General features: G+C 47.4%; 1 protein-coding gene across 2 annotated transcripts in view; it reads right to left on the bottom strand.

Annotated features, from left to right (window-relative positions):
• The window catches only part of PRKCE (protein kinase C epsilon), a 480,084-nt gene that overhangs the window by 36,440 nt on the left and 428,397 nt on the right, over nucleotides 1–15,247 (bottom strand). For both annotated transcript variants that reach the window (XM_078056612.1, XM_036070369.2), the window contains exon 12: nucleotides 468–606. In XM_078056612.1, coding sequence (XP_077912738.1) covers nucleotides 468–606 — 139 coding nt within the window. The remainder of the gene's footprint in view (nucleotides 1–467; nucleotides 607–15,247) is intronic.

The raw sequence follows: 15,247 nt of genomic DNA on the forward strand, positions 1-15,247 counted from the left end.
CCCTGTGGCCCGCCATGCAGAATCACCACTATGCTAGAAATGGCAAATAATTCCTGGTTTTACTGTAGGTACATTACAGCTAATGAAGCTAATTTCTTCCTTTATCGATGGCGCTCCTTTATTCTGGTTATTAAGAAGTGAAGATAATGATACAAGTCTACAAAGTCCTCCTGGTCCCAGTCCATTGGTAGTTCTGGACTGAGATGGAAGGGTAAGGCCCAGCGAGTCTCTGTCTTGGTGTGCGGAATGGCCCGTTTCTCACAGTTGGCCCATTATCTCCTCCATCACCACAACTTCCTTATGGAGAAATCAGTAAGCCTTCTACCCTTCCTCTTCTCCCTCCTCCCTTAGAATCTCTCCTGGTTTTCTAGTGCTTTCCCCCAGCACCACTAGGTGACCTCAGTGCAAGGGAACGGCACCCGCCTCAGCCCTGGCAGAAGAATGTGGCCCTCTGCACACCATCTTACCTCGGGTGCAATGTAGTCAGGAGTTCCACAGAATGTGGTGGTTGTGACACCATTCAGAATCCCTTCCTTGCACATCCCAAAGTCGGCCAGCTTGCAGTGACCTTCTGCATCCAGAAGGATGTTGTCCAGTTTCAAATCCCTGCAAGATGGGCCACAGCCACACAATTAATGCTTCAGACATCCCAATAGGGTCTTCTTGAGTTGGGAGAGATGTGCACATCTCAGGGAAATCTGCTGGCAACCGACCTCAGTCCAGGGCTCTCGCCCACACTGCCCAAGCCCCAAAAGTGCCTCCATTCTCCCCAACATGAGGGAAGAGCTTCCATAACATCAGGGATATCTCAAGACTGCTGCGGTCTAATAAAATCAGTAGATACTTTTTGAAGCCCTACTGTGTGCTGAAATCCATACGATATGAGAGGAAGAAGCAACTCCTCCCCCTTCCTTCGTGAGTTAATGGGGTCAGCTGGAGGGATGCATACTAACAGCAATGACTCGGCTAAAACCACGTAAGAATCAGACGCTACTTTACAGAACACTGACTATGTGAGCTCTTGTGTCGTGGGGGAGACCACTGCTGGCTGGTGCAGGCTGGGAGGGCAGCAGCACGAAGTGACTCTCAGGAGAAGCTTGGAGAGAGGGTTAGGTTTGGAGACAGCATGAAGGGAAAAGGGGGGAGGGAAGGGAAAGACCACACGGTGGGAGCCAAAGACAGTGAAGGGACCAGAGAATTGGGCCCTGGTGAATGGAGGGGCAAGACAGGCATGTTGAAACCAACCCCGAAAAGCCTAGAATGCAAGAGGAGTTTGAAATTCATGTGGGGGGGTGCCTGGGTGGCTCAGTCATTAAGCGTCTGCCTTCGGCTCAGGTCATGATCCCAGGGTCCTGGGCTTGAGCCTCGCATCGGGCTCCCTACTCAGTGGGAAGCCTGCTTCTCCCTCTCCCACTCCCCTTGCTTGTGTTCCCTCTCTCTGTCAAATAAATAAATAAAATCTTAAAAAAAAAGAAAAAGAAATTCACGCGGAGGACGATGGGAGACCTGCCTGTGGGAGCATGACCTCTGTGCAAGATCAGTCTTCATAGGGCAAGCAGGCAAAGGGGGTAAGTGTCTGGGGACAGGAGGGAAGACACACTGGTGGCAACAACCAGGCCCTACAGAGCCCAGGCGGTTCTGGGCAGTGAGCGAGTACCACATGGGATGACGGGTGGGGGGGGAGGGGGGCGGTATATTGGCCTCAGCCAGAGCAGCTCTCTTGCTTTATAATTTGGGGTACCATGTAAGACCTTGTATAAAATTTGAAGTTCTGGGTAAGAATCCCCCTACTGACCAAATCTGCAAGTCCCACACCCGTCCCATAGAAGGACCCAGACTGTCAGAGGAAGGTCCCTGCCCTGGCCCTCCCTCAGCAGCCATGCTGGGCTGGGCTGGGCAGGTCTTGCAAAGAAGGCCCATTGCCCTGCACACAGAGCAAGAGGGGTCTTTCTCACAAGCCTGCTGGCGTCTGGACTTGAACTCCAGCCACCATCAGGAATCCAGGCCTGAGAGCAAAGGTGGGGCAGGAAGCACTTCAGGGCCTGCCTGCTTTGCACCCGCGGCCCTGTTTCCGCCTACAGCTGGGACTTCTTGAGAAAAGAGAAAGCTCATAAAATATGCTGTTCTAAGCAGATGCTTATGAACTACAGAAAGGACAGTGAGCCCAACCAAGCGGAGCCCCTGGGACCGGGCTCCCCGACCTCCCCCCCTGGCCACCGTGTGTGGTCAAGGCTCAGCTCCGGCCAGGGTGGGAGAGAAGGGAGAGGAACACGGACTTGGGCATGGGAGGCCTGGGTATTAATCCCTAGGGTGGCATGGCCCTGGTGAAGTCACCTTGCTGGTCTGTTACCTTGTCTATCAAATTGGGATGACACATTCCTGCTTGTCTGAAGGTTGAGATGAAGTGTGTGGAAGTAGCAGGCCTTTATAGTATTACACTCACTTCCTCCACGAGGAGCCGGAGTTAGAGGGAACCGGGGGTTCTGTCCGCCCACCTGCAAATGTGGGAGTCATTGAGAGGTGAACCTGTGTGCCCTGCTGAGTTACAGTCCCTTCATGCTCCCTAATCTAATGTGCGACCTTGCCCACACGCACGCACGATGATTACCATGGCAACACGTGTATTAGGAACAGCAACAACAAACGTGTGGAAAGCACCTCTGTGGTCTACAAACCACATTCATGCTCTGAACAACAGCGAAGGTTCAGAAGAGCATGCTTTGCTATGATCGTGGCAGCAGCAAGTAGATGGAAGCCGGAAGAAGGTAGGTGACTTCTGAAAGGTGACAAGGAGGTTGACTTCACTGGGACTTTAACTCGGTCCCCACCCTGCTCCAAAGGCTGGCGTTCCTGCCTCTGTGCACTACACTCCTTCACCTTCCTGCCTTCGCGTTGGTGGGCTTCTTCCAACGCCAGCCCCCAACCCCAATTTGAGACAGGACCCACGTGCTACCTCTCAAAGCCCTCTCTTTTAAAGCCTTGTCAGAAGGGCGCCTTTCTGCTTTGTGTGGATGGAGTGGATTCGGAAGATTCCAAGCCAGCCTGAGCCTTGCCCATCTGAAAGTTCAACTCAGCCATTTCCTTCTGCTCAGGATTCCCACTCGGGGCAAGAGAAGCTGGAACGTCTTACCCCTCCCCATCTTCTGCTCTTTGCCTGCCCTTGCTCTGGCCCAGGTGCACACCGTCCCCTTGCTTCCTGCCCCCTCTTCTCCCTGAGGGAAGAAGCTGCCCCACACTGAAGGCCCAGGGGGCCCATGAGGGCCAAGCATGTTCTGCAGGCTGCCCCTCTGCTGTGGGGAAGAGAGGCCTCAGGCCAAAAAGCATGTCTTCACACAGTCCTGCCGCGGATGCCAGAAATCCTGCCACTACTCACCCCCTCAAATTTCCCCTCTGTCTGTATTTCTCTAACGCTCGGCCTCCCCACACAAAACCAAGTCCCAAAGAAGAGACAGTGACTTATGTTCCTTTCTTTGGTGACAGGGAAGATGAGTATAGCTGGAAAGTCCCCTGAGGGCCAGAAATGCCATGGTTAAAACTTTATTCCTCTGGGAGTCTTCCTCTGGGAGTCTTCAGTCTCATTAAAAAGAAAAATACCCCCACGGCTGGGACCAAACCCGTCTGGTGCGGGGCTTTCAGTGAGTTCCTGAGTGGGGGTTTCAGCGGAGGGGAGAGCCGAGGCTGCCTAGGGCCATGCTTGCTTAGGCAGAGGAAAAGAGAGAGGACATCCACCCTTCCCTACAAGGGGGTTAGGGGACAAGGGCTGCTGAAGGAGGGTGGAGTCCCTGAAATTCTGCTTGCTGCACAGCCGGCTGAGGGTGGTGGTCCCTCTTGGTTTTCCCTCCCTCCCACTTAGCGGCACTGATGCCCCGGACTCCCAACTTTCGACTTCCTTTTCCTGCCCCAGGATCCCCCCACCTGCTGGCTTTTAGTGCTGCCTGTTCACGAGGGGTCTCCAAAGCCTCCCTGGGAAGGTCAGGGACTATCATTTCTCAGCCTTGCTGGGTCTGAGGCCCAGCTTGCAAGGACAGGGTGAGTGTGCTTTTCTCCTTCTTGGGTGCTCCCCTGGTGCTCAGGTCAGGGGCTGGGCACATAGTAGGTACTCATCAAACTTGTGGACTGACGGCTTTGCAAAGAGGGACTTCTGCCTAGATATTAATCCCCACCAGTCCTCAAATACAAGGACAGAGTACTTTTGAGGAGCGGGGACATTTTTTTAAGGAACGGGGTCGTTTATTTAATAGTGGAAAAAAATACAGCAAAATCCTTTCCCCTCTATGTGAGTCAATATAACCAGTTTTTACTTATTAAATTAATAGCTTCATTCAATTTTTTTCAATAGGTAATACCTTCATGTGTTCTAAAACCCAAAGTATAAAAGGACATACAGTAAAAATGCTCCCTCCTGCATCTGCTCTCCAGACATCACGTTTTCCCCCTATAGGCAACTGCATTTTATTTCTTGTGTATTGTCTGGGTCACACTTTCTGCATAAATAAGAACGTGTGATTATATATTCATGTCCCCGCTTTTAACCAACTGGGAGCTTACTATATGCAGTCTTTTGCTTAATATGTATTGGAGATCTTTCTGTCTTGGCACATTAAGAGGCTCCTAAATTCTTTTTTATGGCCGTACAACACTCTGTTATATTTACTGGGGGACATTTAGCTCGCCTCCAATATTGTGCTATTACGAACAGAGCTGCTGTGAATAAGCTTATAAATATATGAAGGTAATTGTACAGCTTTTCTAGAAAAGAAATGTCTGAATCCAATAGAACAGGAATGTGGATTTTGATGGATCTTGCCAAACTGCCCTTCTCAGAGCTGAAGGATTTACACTTCCATCCGTGGTACGTGATGATGCCTCCTTGCCAACATGGTATGTTATCGAGTTTCCGGTAGTCTGATTTTTTAAAGATTTTTAAGATTTTATTTATTCATTTGAGAGAGAGAATGAGAGAGCACAAGCAGGGGGAGTGGCAAAGGGAGAGAGATAAGCAGACTCCCCGCTGAGCAGGGAGCCCCAGACCGGGCTCCATCCCAGGACCCTGAGATCATGACCTGAGCCAAAGGTAGACGCTTAATTGACAAGCCACCCAGGTGCCCTTATCTTGGTATATTCTTAAGTTTCTCTGTAAGTTTGAGCATTTTTTCATATATTTAATTTTTTTTTTTTTTTTTTTTTGGTGAACTGTTGCCATTTTTCCTTTATGGTGTTTGTTTCTTATTGTTTTTTTTTTTTAAGGAGCTTTTTCTATATTAGGAAATGAACTTGGAGTGGTTTTAAGAATTGCAAATTCTTGTCCCAGTTTAATTTTTGACATTGCTTACGGTGGTTTATTTTATGGTTTTATGTCTTAATTTGAAAGGCTTTACCCATTTCGAACTTTTAAAGCATTCCCCCCAAGGTCTCCCCTTGTACTTTGATGCTTTCATTTTATAAATGCAAGTCTTTGATGTATTTGGAATTCGGCCTGATAAAAGGTGTGAAGTAGAGATCCAACTTTGTTTCCAACCCCATATGTTGGAGAGTTCATCTTTTCCTCATTGACTGAAACATCACCTTTTTCAAATACTGGTCTTTCTGTAGTCTTCATTCAATTATGTTGATCTATGCCACACTTTTGAAATTACTGTAGGTTTATGATGCATTTTAACATCCAGTAGGGCTGGTCCCCTTCTTCTTTTTCAAAATTTCCTGGCTACTCTTGCTTGTTTATTTTTCCATATGAACTTTAGAATCATCTGTCTTGTTTTAAAAAAATCCTGGTGATGTTTTTATTGGGAACACGTCTAAAGTTATAAATTAACTCAGAGAGAATTGATATTTTTATGATGTTGAGTCTTCCTATCCAATAACATTGTTTGTCTTTCTATTCATTAAAGTTTTGTCTGTGTCCTTTAGGGGCATTTTAAAGTTCTCTCCTATAGATCGTGTGCATTTCTTGTTATATTTAATGGCAGCCTGCTGGTTGTCCCAATACCCATTCTCATTTTTTTCCTTAGTAAGAGAACACTGTTGTTGTTGTTGTTTTTTAAGCCCTGCACGTAGTGATGTAGCTATAAACTGGAATTCAAAGCCTTCCTTAGAGCTGGGTGTGGTTATATAACTAAATTCTAGCCAGTCAATTGTATGAAGTCTCAAAAGAAAGAGGCTTACTCTTCTCTTTCCTTCTACCCATTGCCTGAATGAGGATATAATGCCTGGAGGCCTAGTAGCCACCTTTAGCCATAAAGAAAAGGACCAAGCCCCAGAAATGGTCACTGGACTTCCTATCTCCAGATAACATTCATATGAAAAAGAAATAAACTTATATCTTATTTAAAGCACTGTTGTCTGTGGCTTATATGATAATCGCAGCTGAATCCACTTCTGAGGAATCCAAGTTGCTAGTTTATATTTTAAATTCCTATTGTAAATGGGGTCTTTTCTTCCATCATATTCTTTATCTGGTTGCATATGTATGTACTAGTTCTTAATTTCTACTTATCGTTTTATGCCCTGCCACTGTATGAATGTTCTTTATTTTTGTAAATAAATGATTCTCCTGGATTTTCCAAATCATTCGTAACTGGTGATCATTTTTACTTCCTCCTTTTCAGTGTTTACATTTCTAACTTATTTATTTTGCCTGTGTTGGTTAGAACCTTAAGAACAATGCTAAGTAATGATGATAGTGTTTGGTAGTCTCTGATTTGGGGGGGGGTCTCTGGTTATGATAAAGGCATTTCCCTAGGCAGAATGCCTTTATCATAGCCCCCGTCACTTGGAACCTGACTGAAGGCTATCTTACTGTGTATTCTCCACTAGACTGAGGACCTGTGAGAACTTCCATGGAAACTCCCTTTCTCCCCAGCTTCCAGAGGTCCCAGTGAGCTATGGGGAAGACGGTAATGAACAGGCTATGCGGTGCCCCTCTAGTCCTGGGCTTCTTAACCTTGGAGCTGGATTGACATTTGTAGCTGGATAATTCTTCGTTGTGGGGGGTTGTCCTGTGCATTGTAGGATGTTCAACAGAAATGGTGAGCTATACACATTAGATGCTATTATCAACACCCCCACCCCCCAGTTGTGACAACCCAAAATGGCTCTAGACATTGTCAAATGTCCCCTGCAAGACCGCTGGTGGACAATTACTGCTCTAAGTCTTAAACAGTGATCAAGGCTCCAAGATGGTCTGGTCCAGATCCTTAAGCCCAATAGGGATTTGAGAGCAAGGCTGTCAGGAAAGGGTGCATCTGCCTTGAATGTCCTCTACCATTTTATCCTGGGAGACAGGAAGCCTGGCACACTAGCCCTGCTGGCATTTGGTACCATCAACACACCTTTTTAAGCATCTTAGGAAATTGAGGCTCAGAAAAGATAAGCCGCTCACCCACGCTTGCATGGCTGGTAAGAGGCAGTGCTAGGCTAACTCACCTAACTCACACAACTGCGTGTGACCACCTTTCAGATCAAATGTAAGATCCATGAGCTAGAAATCTCTATCTGCTGATGGGACCCAAATCCCTTTGCGCTTAAAAAAGGCAGGCTTCATGATGAGAAGGGGAATACAAAGGCCCAAAGATCACAGCCGCTGATAGGGAAGGAGTGATTTAGGGGCATGATGGTATAATCACACAGAGCACTTCCAGAAACTCAAAAGATAGTCAAGAAAATCCCAAATATGCTTGAGACTCAGTTTCCTTATCTGTAAAATGGGGATAATATTGCCATTATTGAATGATGTAATCCACGTGAAAGTTCAAGCATTAGAACCTGATACGTGGTAGTTACTCTAGGAGTAACTAACGGTCTCTAACAGTCTCCAGGGTTCTCTGACAGTCATTTCTTAAGACGCACATGCCCTGTGGGTCCCTAAAAACTTTTTTTTTTAAAAGATTTTATTTATTTATTTGACAGAGAGAGACACAGCGAGAGAGGGAACACAAGCAGGATCCCCTGGGATCATGACCCGAGCCGAAGGCAGACGCTTAACAGACTGAGCCACCCAGGCACCCCCCTAAAAACTCTTTAATATTAGAGAAATACTTATTACTTCCTAGTGTGCATAAACTACAGAGACAGACTTTGTGGGATGAAGAATAGGGAGCATATGTAACTATCACGCAGGGGAGAAAATGTCAAAGAATACTTGAGAGAGAGACAGAAAGAGACTGAAACTTCTATTCCAGCCCGGGTAGATAATCACAGATTCCTTTCCCCTGGGCCTGGGGAATGACACCTCACACCCAGGGGAACACCAGTGCCCCAGGGAGAAAGCAAAGGCGGGAGGGGTGGTTTAAGGAGGAGGGGTGGGGCAGCACAGGTGTCACCCATCAGGATCGAGGAGACAGTTTCCAGACCCTCAGCAACCTTCCCAGGCCCTTGTGCAGAGCCGGGAGCGGCGTCCTAGCAGCGGGAATCCCTGTGCTTTGCGGCTCCCTGGTTGCTATCACACACCTTATCTCTGTCTCCCAACAACAGCCCTGGGCAGGAGGGGTATCATCATCCCCAACTTATAAAGAACTTGGGGGTGGGGCCGGGGTTGGGGGGGGCACCAAAGCTCATGAGGTGAGCTGGGACCTGAACAGCAGAAGCTGGGTGGAGTCCTACGCTCCTCCCCACCGCACCTCAGCCATCTTATCCGAAAAAATCATCCTCTCCTCCTTGTGAAATTGTATTTTCCCAATTTCGTAGATTCCCCAAGAATAAGGGCCAGGAAACTCTTCTGGAAACCACTGGCATTTAGCGAAGGGTTGGCACCCAGGAGACCCTTCACACATAAGAAAAAATTGAAAAAAACTTTTTTTGCTTGACTTGAAAACTCACCCCAAAGGAAGAGACCCATATGTCCCTGTCTTCTTGACCCAGGCTCTCCATTTTTAATGCCCTCATTTCCCTGGTACGCTCACTGGTATATTTCTCTGCCATGCTAATTCTCCAAAGCTCAGGCCCGAACACCACACAAACGACAGCACATTCTTCCATTTACTTAAAGATAAGAGATTAGAAAGATTACTTCTCAGGATGCCAAGTATTTAGATCACCAGAGAGAGCAGGCCCTCGGGGGAGGTTATGAAGAAACTCTGCTTGTTTTTGGACAAATAGTGGAGACTAGCACATGACTGTGGTTAATCAGATGGGAATACAGGCTCTTGGGGCAGATGTTGCTTCATAAATTGAACCATACATTCAAGAGAAAGCCAACTTTCCCCTTCAGTATAGCACACTCCCCTTGACATTGGGGCAAACGTTGGTGACCAGCTGCTGTCCTTCCTCCTGGCTCCCTCTGGGGTGGCCACCCCCTAGCACCCCCAGGAACGCCAGATCCCTCCAGTGCCACCCTGGGCCAGGCAGGACTACAAGCACGAAGCCTAGGAAAGTGAACCTCCTGCTTCTCTGTCAAATAGAGAAGCACCATTTGCTTCAGAGCCAAGGTAACTGATTTCAAAATTCTCCATCGCTATGCTGATACTTGGAGTCCGTGGTAATGTTTCACTCTGGGCCAGTCTGCAGGGAAATCCCAGAGTCTTTTCATAGGAAAAGCTCAGTCATTTAGGACAAAATAGTTAACTACCATTTTGGGGTTTTTTCCAAATGTTTTTGTATGCTGGCTCAGTGTAAGTCTTTAAATGCATTATCTCATTTAATCTCACCAATGGCCTAGGGACCCGGTAGGGCTGTTATCGCCTCCATTTTAAAGAAGAGGAAGAAGGTTCTGAGGGGCGATGTCCCTGGCCCTGGACACACAGGGCGGGAGTGACACAGTTGGTTTGCCTGACATCAACTCCCGTGCTCTGAATCACTTTGCTATGTTGCTTGAGGAGGGGGACAAAAAGGATGGTATCTACACTCCTGCCCCGCTGTGGGACTGAGAGCACAGTTACCGCCGTTGGGGTGATGGCTGTTTTGGACTCATGGCAAGGTGGTTAGAAGATGTAACGGATAAGCTAGGCACTGCTGTTTTGACCAAACTGATGACCCCTGGTCTGGAGAGAGCAGACCTCCAGCTACCACACTGACGGAAAACCCGAGGTGTGAAATGGCACCCCTTTCACAGCCAAAATAAAGAGCCTGGGGCTGTACCTGGACATTAAGACGTGGAATCCCTATAGAATAACTTATCTGACTGCGAGGTTGTATCTAATTACTTTTTTTTTTTTTAACCCACAGCAATGAAAGCAAATTCTTATGCTTGATATACCCGCAGATAATATCCTGACCTCCACCGATGGGAAATAGGCCTTGACTTGTGTGCCCAGCGAGCAGGATGGGCCCCTCTGACCATCGTGACATTTACACCCAGCCCCCCAGTCCTCTCCAGGCCGTCAGTCAACCTGCACTTAGAAATGGCTCTTCGGGGTTCGGTCGGTGTACAGACTGGGCCAAGGACAGCGATGACCTCAAGCAAGTCACTTCTCTGAGCTCGCTGTCCTCAAATCTGAGAAAAGACGGCTGGATGAGCTAATCCCCAAGGACCCTTTTCGTCTGAGATCCTGGGAAGCGAAGGCAGCTGGAGCCCATGAAGTCTGAACTTGCAAATCAGGCTGTTGCACACACGTTTCCCTTTCCACCCCGAAGCAAACCTTTACCAGCAGGCCTTTTCGTACAAAATGCAAATCAGACGATGCTCTTCTTCTACTTGCCTTCTTCAGGGGCGCCCCTCGAACATGCTTCCTGGTGTGGTGTGTGAGGTACTTTGGGGTCTCCACCAGTCGGGACTGTTGGCTTCCTCCCTCCCCTCACCCCCTCATAATCCAAACCTGGGCCTGTGGGCCTTGGGTGCTTCCCAAGTGTGTGAGGCTGTCTCCTGCCTTGACGTCCCAGCACAGGCCCTGCTATGAGGATCTGTCTTCCACCATAGATGCCCCGTGAGGGCGGGACCTGGAAGCCCCCCAGGGCCCGATCCTTCCTCTCATCACAATACCCGCCGGTCAAAGGATGAAAGAATCAGGGAGCAGGGAGGGGAATTTGTGAATCATGGCCCCAGGCATCCAGGCGACCCAGACAAATGCTTTCAGATACCATATGGAACTATTAAAACGTATTAGAAACTGTTAAAACCAAGGCCAAACCTTCAGAGGCAGCTGAATCTGGCATCCTCCTGTACCCTCCATTCTTCCATTACACTCAGGCAGAACCCCTCCGCTAACCCCAGCAGCTTCCACGGTAGCCAGAGTGGAGCCCAAGAACCTTGCTCTGACTCTGGAGCTGGCCCCCCACCCCCTTCTTTTGCCACCACCTCCCCGTCTTTCTAGCCACAGGGTCAAGGGTCTCCAACAACACTTTTCTGCCTTAAGACCTTTGCCCCATGGCTGTCCCCTCTCCCTGGAGAACAGACCCCTTGTCATTAAGGTCCATGCCACGACCTCTCTTCCTCAGGGACGCCTCTCACTGGCCACCCTGTCTAAAGCAGCCCATCGCCACTCGCCCCCCACCGACCCTTCCTTGAATCTCAGTCACCTCGGTCATTTGCTTCATGGCAATGACCACAACCTGGAAGGACTTTGCTTGTTTATTTCCTTGAGTATATGGTTTCCCCCACACGAACTCCATGGGAACACTGACTGCGTCTTCATGTCCCCAGCGCGGTCCCCAGAGCCCTGCACAGTGCCTGCATTCACTGTTGGTTGAGCGTCCGGAGGAGATGGATCTGTATTAAGTCCACTCCAGTGATGGTCTAGTTAATGGCATGATTACAAATCCTAATGCCTCCATTGCCTAGTTGGCCCTTGTGTGTCATGTTCCACAATATTTATGGTTGCAGCTCGGAGTCTGCTTTTTGTGGTGAGCCTTGAGGATACCGAGAGAGAGGACACAGTCCCTGTCCTCAAGGAGGGATCTGGAGGGAGAGGTGGACCTGAGGCCAGAACCCTTGGGATGGTAAGTTCTACACTAGAGGGACGAACCCACCATTGTCCTTAGAAGGCCAGGGCTGCCATTCTTGCCTTTTTTTTTTTTGGCCCCAGCGATTTGCAGCTCAAAATCTCGCCAGCATTCTGTCATAACAAAAAGGGCCACTCCAGCTAAAGGACCAAGAGTAACCTTTCTGGGGGGTGTGCCTGGAGCCTCGCAGAAGTGCACTATAGCTCCTCAGGCCCAGAATTCCCAGACAGGGAGGCCAGAACACCACTCTTCAAGGTCAGGGCGAGAAGCTGCCGGAACTAGTAAGTGTAGGTCTTCCTCGCCCAGCCGTACAAGGAGCCGCATGCTAGAAGAGTGGTCAGCACCTCGCAGGTCACCTCCGCCCAGATAAAGAGCTGAGGAAACACAAATGTAACTCCGCACCAGTTGAGGGGGATGTAGGGAAAGCACGTCTTCCTGCAAAGTGAGGGTCACCCAAGTTACTCGGAGGCTATCAGAGGCCTCAAGCGAGGCCAGGGAGCCGAAAATGGACTGACCTCTGAAGGGACAGAAAACAGATTTTATTATTCTTAAAAAAAGAAGTCTTACATTTGTATTTGTTTAATTTGGCCATAGAAGGTATTTGCTTTAAGACTGTGTGGTGCTTTTCAGCTGATCAGAAATGTGAATGCACGCGCGTGTGCGCATGCACACAAGCCGCTAAGGACAGCTATAGGGTTCTGCTCACACCCACACATTTGTTCACGGGCTCAGGCCTGCAGCCTATGGAGAAGGAAAATACACAGGTTCATGAGGAGGAGGCAGGTGAAGGAGACCTTCTTTTTTTTTTTTATCAGGGAACACAAAATCTGGTGGAGTTTATGAAACAGGCAGCCTCCATCGCTCCAGCTGATGAATATTTACTAGGCAGCTACTATGCACCAGGGAGGTCCTGGTTTTGGAGTGAGGGCAGGGGTCTACTAATACCTCAGCTCGCACATGCTGAGTCTGAGGTGACTGGGAAACATCTAAGTGGATATGCCAACCAGGTGGTGACGGATGAAGGTTTGGGCTGGAGAAATGATGAGTGTGGCTGAAACAGTCTGAGCAGAGAAGTGAGCTGAGACTGGTCTGTGAACAAGCCCAATGTTTAATGGGACAACCAGAGAGGAAACTCAGGAAGCCCAAGGAAGCCCTAATATCCACCTGAGCTCAGAGAGATAAAAGTACTTGCCCTTATTTATATTTATTGATATTTTCTCTTTATGCTTAGATACTCTGATTTAGAAATAATGATAATTATTGTGATGATGATGATGATAAATTGTAATTTTCAAGAAAACACTTTCCAGATCAGTAGAGGTATCATGTGCCAGGGTTGGCCCAGTGAACAGCTTTAGTAAAGAAAAGAACTGTAAACTTCAAATCCACCAATGGGAGGAAGGGAAGGGAATTCCAGAATTCGGCTCAGGGAAAAAAAGAAAAGAAAGCAACAACTCTGCAGGGACACTGGGAGATCTGCCCTCGCACAAGAAAGCAGCTGTTCTCCATGCAGAAGGAACTCCATTCGGAGAAAACTCACCGGAGCGCCCTGTTCTCCAGGTGCCGTCCAGTCTCCCAACCAAGAAGGACCTAGAGGCTCCTCCTCCCAGCTGGTGGGTGTAGTGGGAGCCCAGCTCAACAACAGTCCAGTTTCCTGGGCTTCTCTCTCCTTTCTACCGGCCCATTGCCTTCTGGCTGCCCTCTCCCTGGCCCTCCCTTCCTTCTGCTCCATCTGAGGGGGTCACTGTGCCCTGGGTATTTCTTTGCTTCCATCTCATTAGAAACCACCCTTCCTCAAACTATAATTCTTTTGAATTAGTTGCAAATTTGTTCAGTGTCACTGAGCTAAGGTGGGCACTTATGGTTTGAGGTGTAACTTCCCCCAGGGAACCTGCATAGACTGATGAGAAGACTCCGGAGAGTTAGTGGGGGAGATGGGCTGGGGGGCACAGCTTCAATACCACTTCTCAGATCCTGGCTAGAGGGGGCCTACATCCCTTCTAGCGGCCACTGGCTTCCCCCACCTCTGAGTTCAGTCTGAGTCATCCGCTTCCTTTTATTTAACCCTAGGACCGTTCTTGGAACAGGACTGGATTTTCTTGATGTCATTCAGCTAAAATTCAGAGTGCCGTTCATTTCCTGACTTTGCTGGCAATCACCAGCTGCATTTATCCTCACACTAGAGCAGGCTGTTTGGCCACAGATGTGGATGAAACAGTAGTAAGTTATGTTCAATGGAGGGAGGCACTTAATAATTAAGGTTGACCTATCTCTGCCTTGGGAAAAGTGATATCTAGCTTTCAAAGTCTCTTTCATTACAATCAAGGTCACGGAAGGGGACTAAGGGCATGCGGTACACACACGGAGCAGAGTGGACCCTCAGATTTAGCATTTACAGCTTTCCTGGTGCATGACAAGTAGCAATTTCTACCTGTACAGAGTACATATTTTAATTTGGTTCTGAATGAAGCCAGTGCGCAGTGTAAGCCTGCTGGCCAGACATAGTGAGGAGGTCTATGAGCGGTATAGTTCTCGGCCAGAAAGCAAGGGGAGTGGCCAAATTAAACACAAAAACGGGCAATTTGTTGGTGGTTCAGTTCTCCACATATTCTATTCTGAAATAAATCATGACTTGTGAATTTATTTTAGCAAGTGCTGTGGCAAAAGCTAAACTTCAGTGGAAACTAAAAAGGTAACGAACATGTGCTATGAGGATGTGCTCTCAACATCTCCCTAAACACCCACAGCTCTATGTTATAGTAATCGTACTCTATACTTTGTGACACACACTTCATTATCTACGTGCTTTATTATACATGGAAATTATATAGTGTTGTTAATATAGAGACAAATTAATATTTGTAGACACAAATATATGCAGAGATGTTGGGAGTTACGTGTCCCCTGTGTATATACAATGAAGTATATATGTAATAAAGTAGGTAACATGCTGTGTGAGAATGAGTCCAGGCAACATGTAACTCTCTCTCTCATGTATTAATCATACTAGGTACTTTATTGTGTGTATAATACAGTATAGATAATAAAGTAATATGTATATAAAATAAATTATGTATGTAATAAATACACAGTATGATTAATAGACATGATATATAGAGAGATTTGGGGAATTATACATTGCCTATATAGACACAAAATGTATATGTAATAAAAACATATATGTAATTAAGTATATATGTAATATATATGTAATAAAGCACCTAGTATTAATATACGTAACAAATCCTTAGTATAATTATTTGTATATGTATTTATATTTATGTAATTCGTATATGTATATATAATACATGCGCATATAGTGTATGTTTTACATAAAATCAATAGGTTGAAGTGACTTCTTAGATTGTATTTGATG

The sequence above is a fragment of the Halichoerus grypus genome, chromosome 10 (genome assembly GCF_964656455.1).
Source record: "Halichoerus grypus chromosome 10, mHalGry1.hap1.1, whole genome shotgun sequence".
In the NCBI taxonomy this organism is placed as follows: domain Eukaryota; kingdom Metazoa; phylum Chordata; class Mammalia; order Carnivora; family Phocidae; genus Halichoerus; species Halichoerus grypus.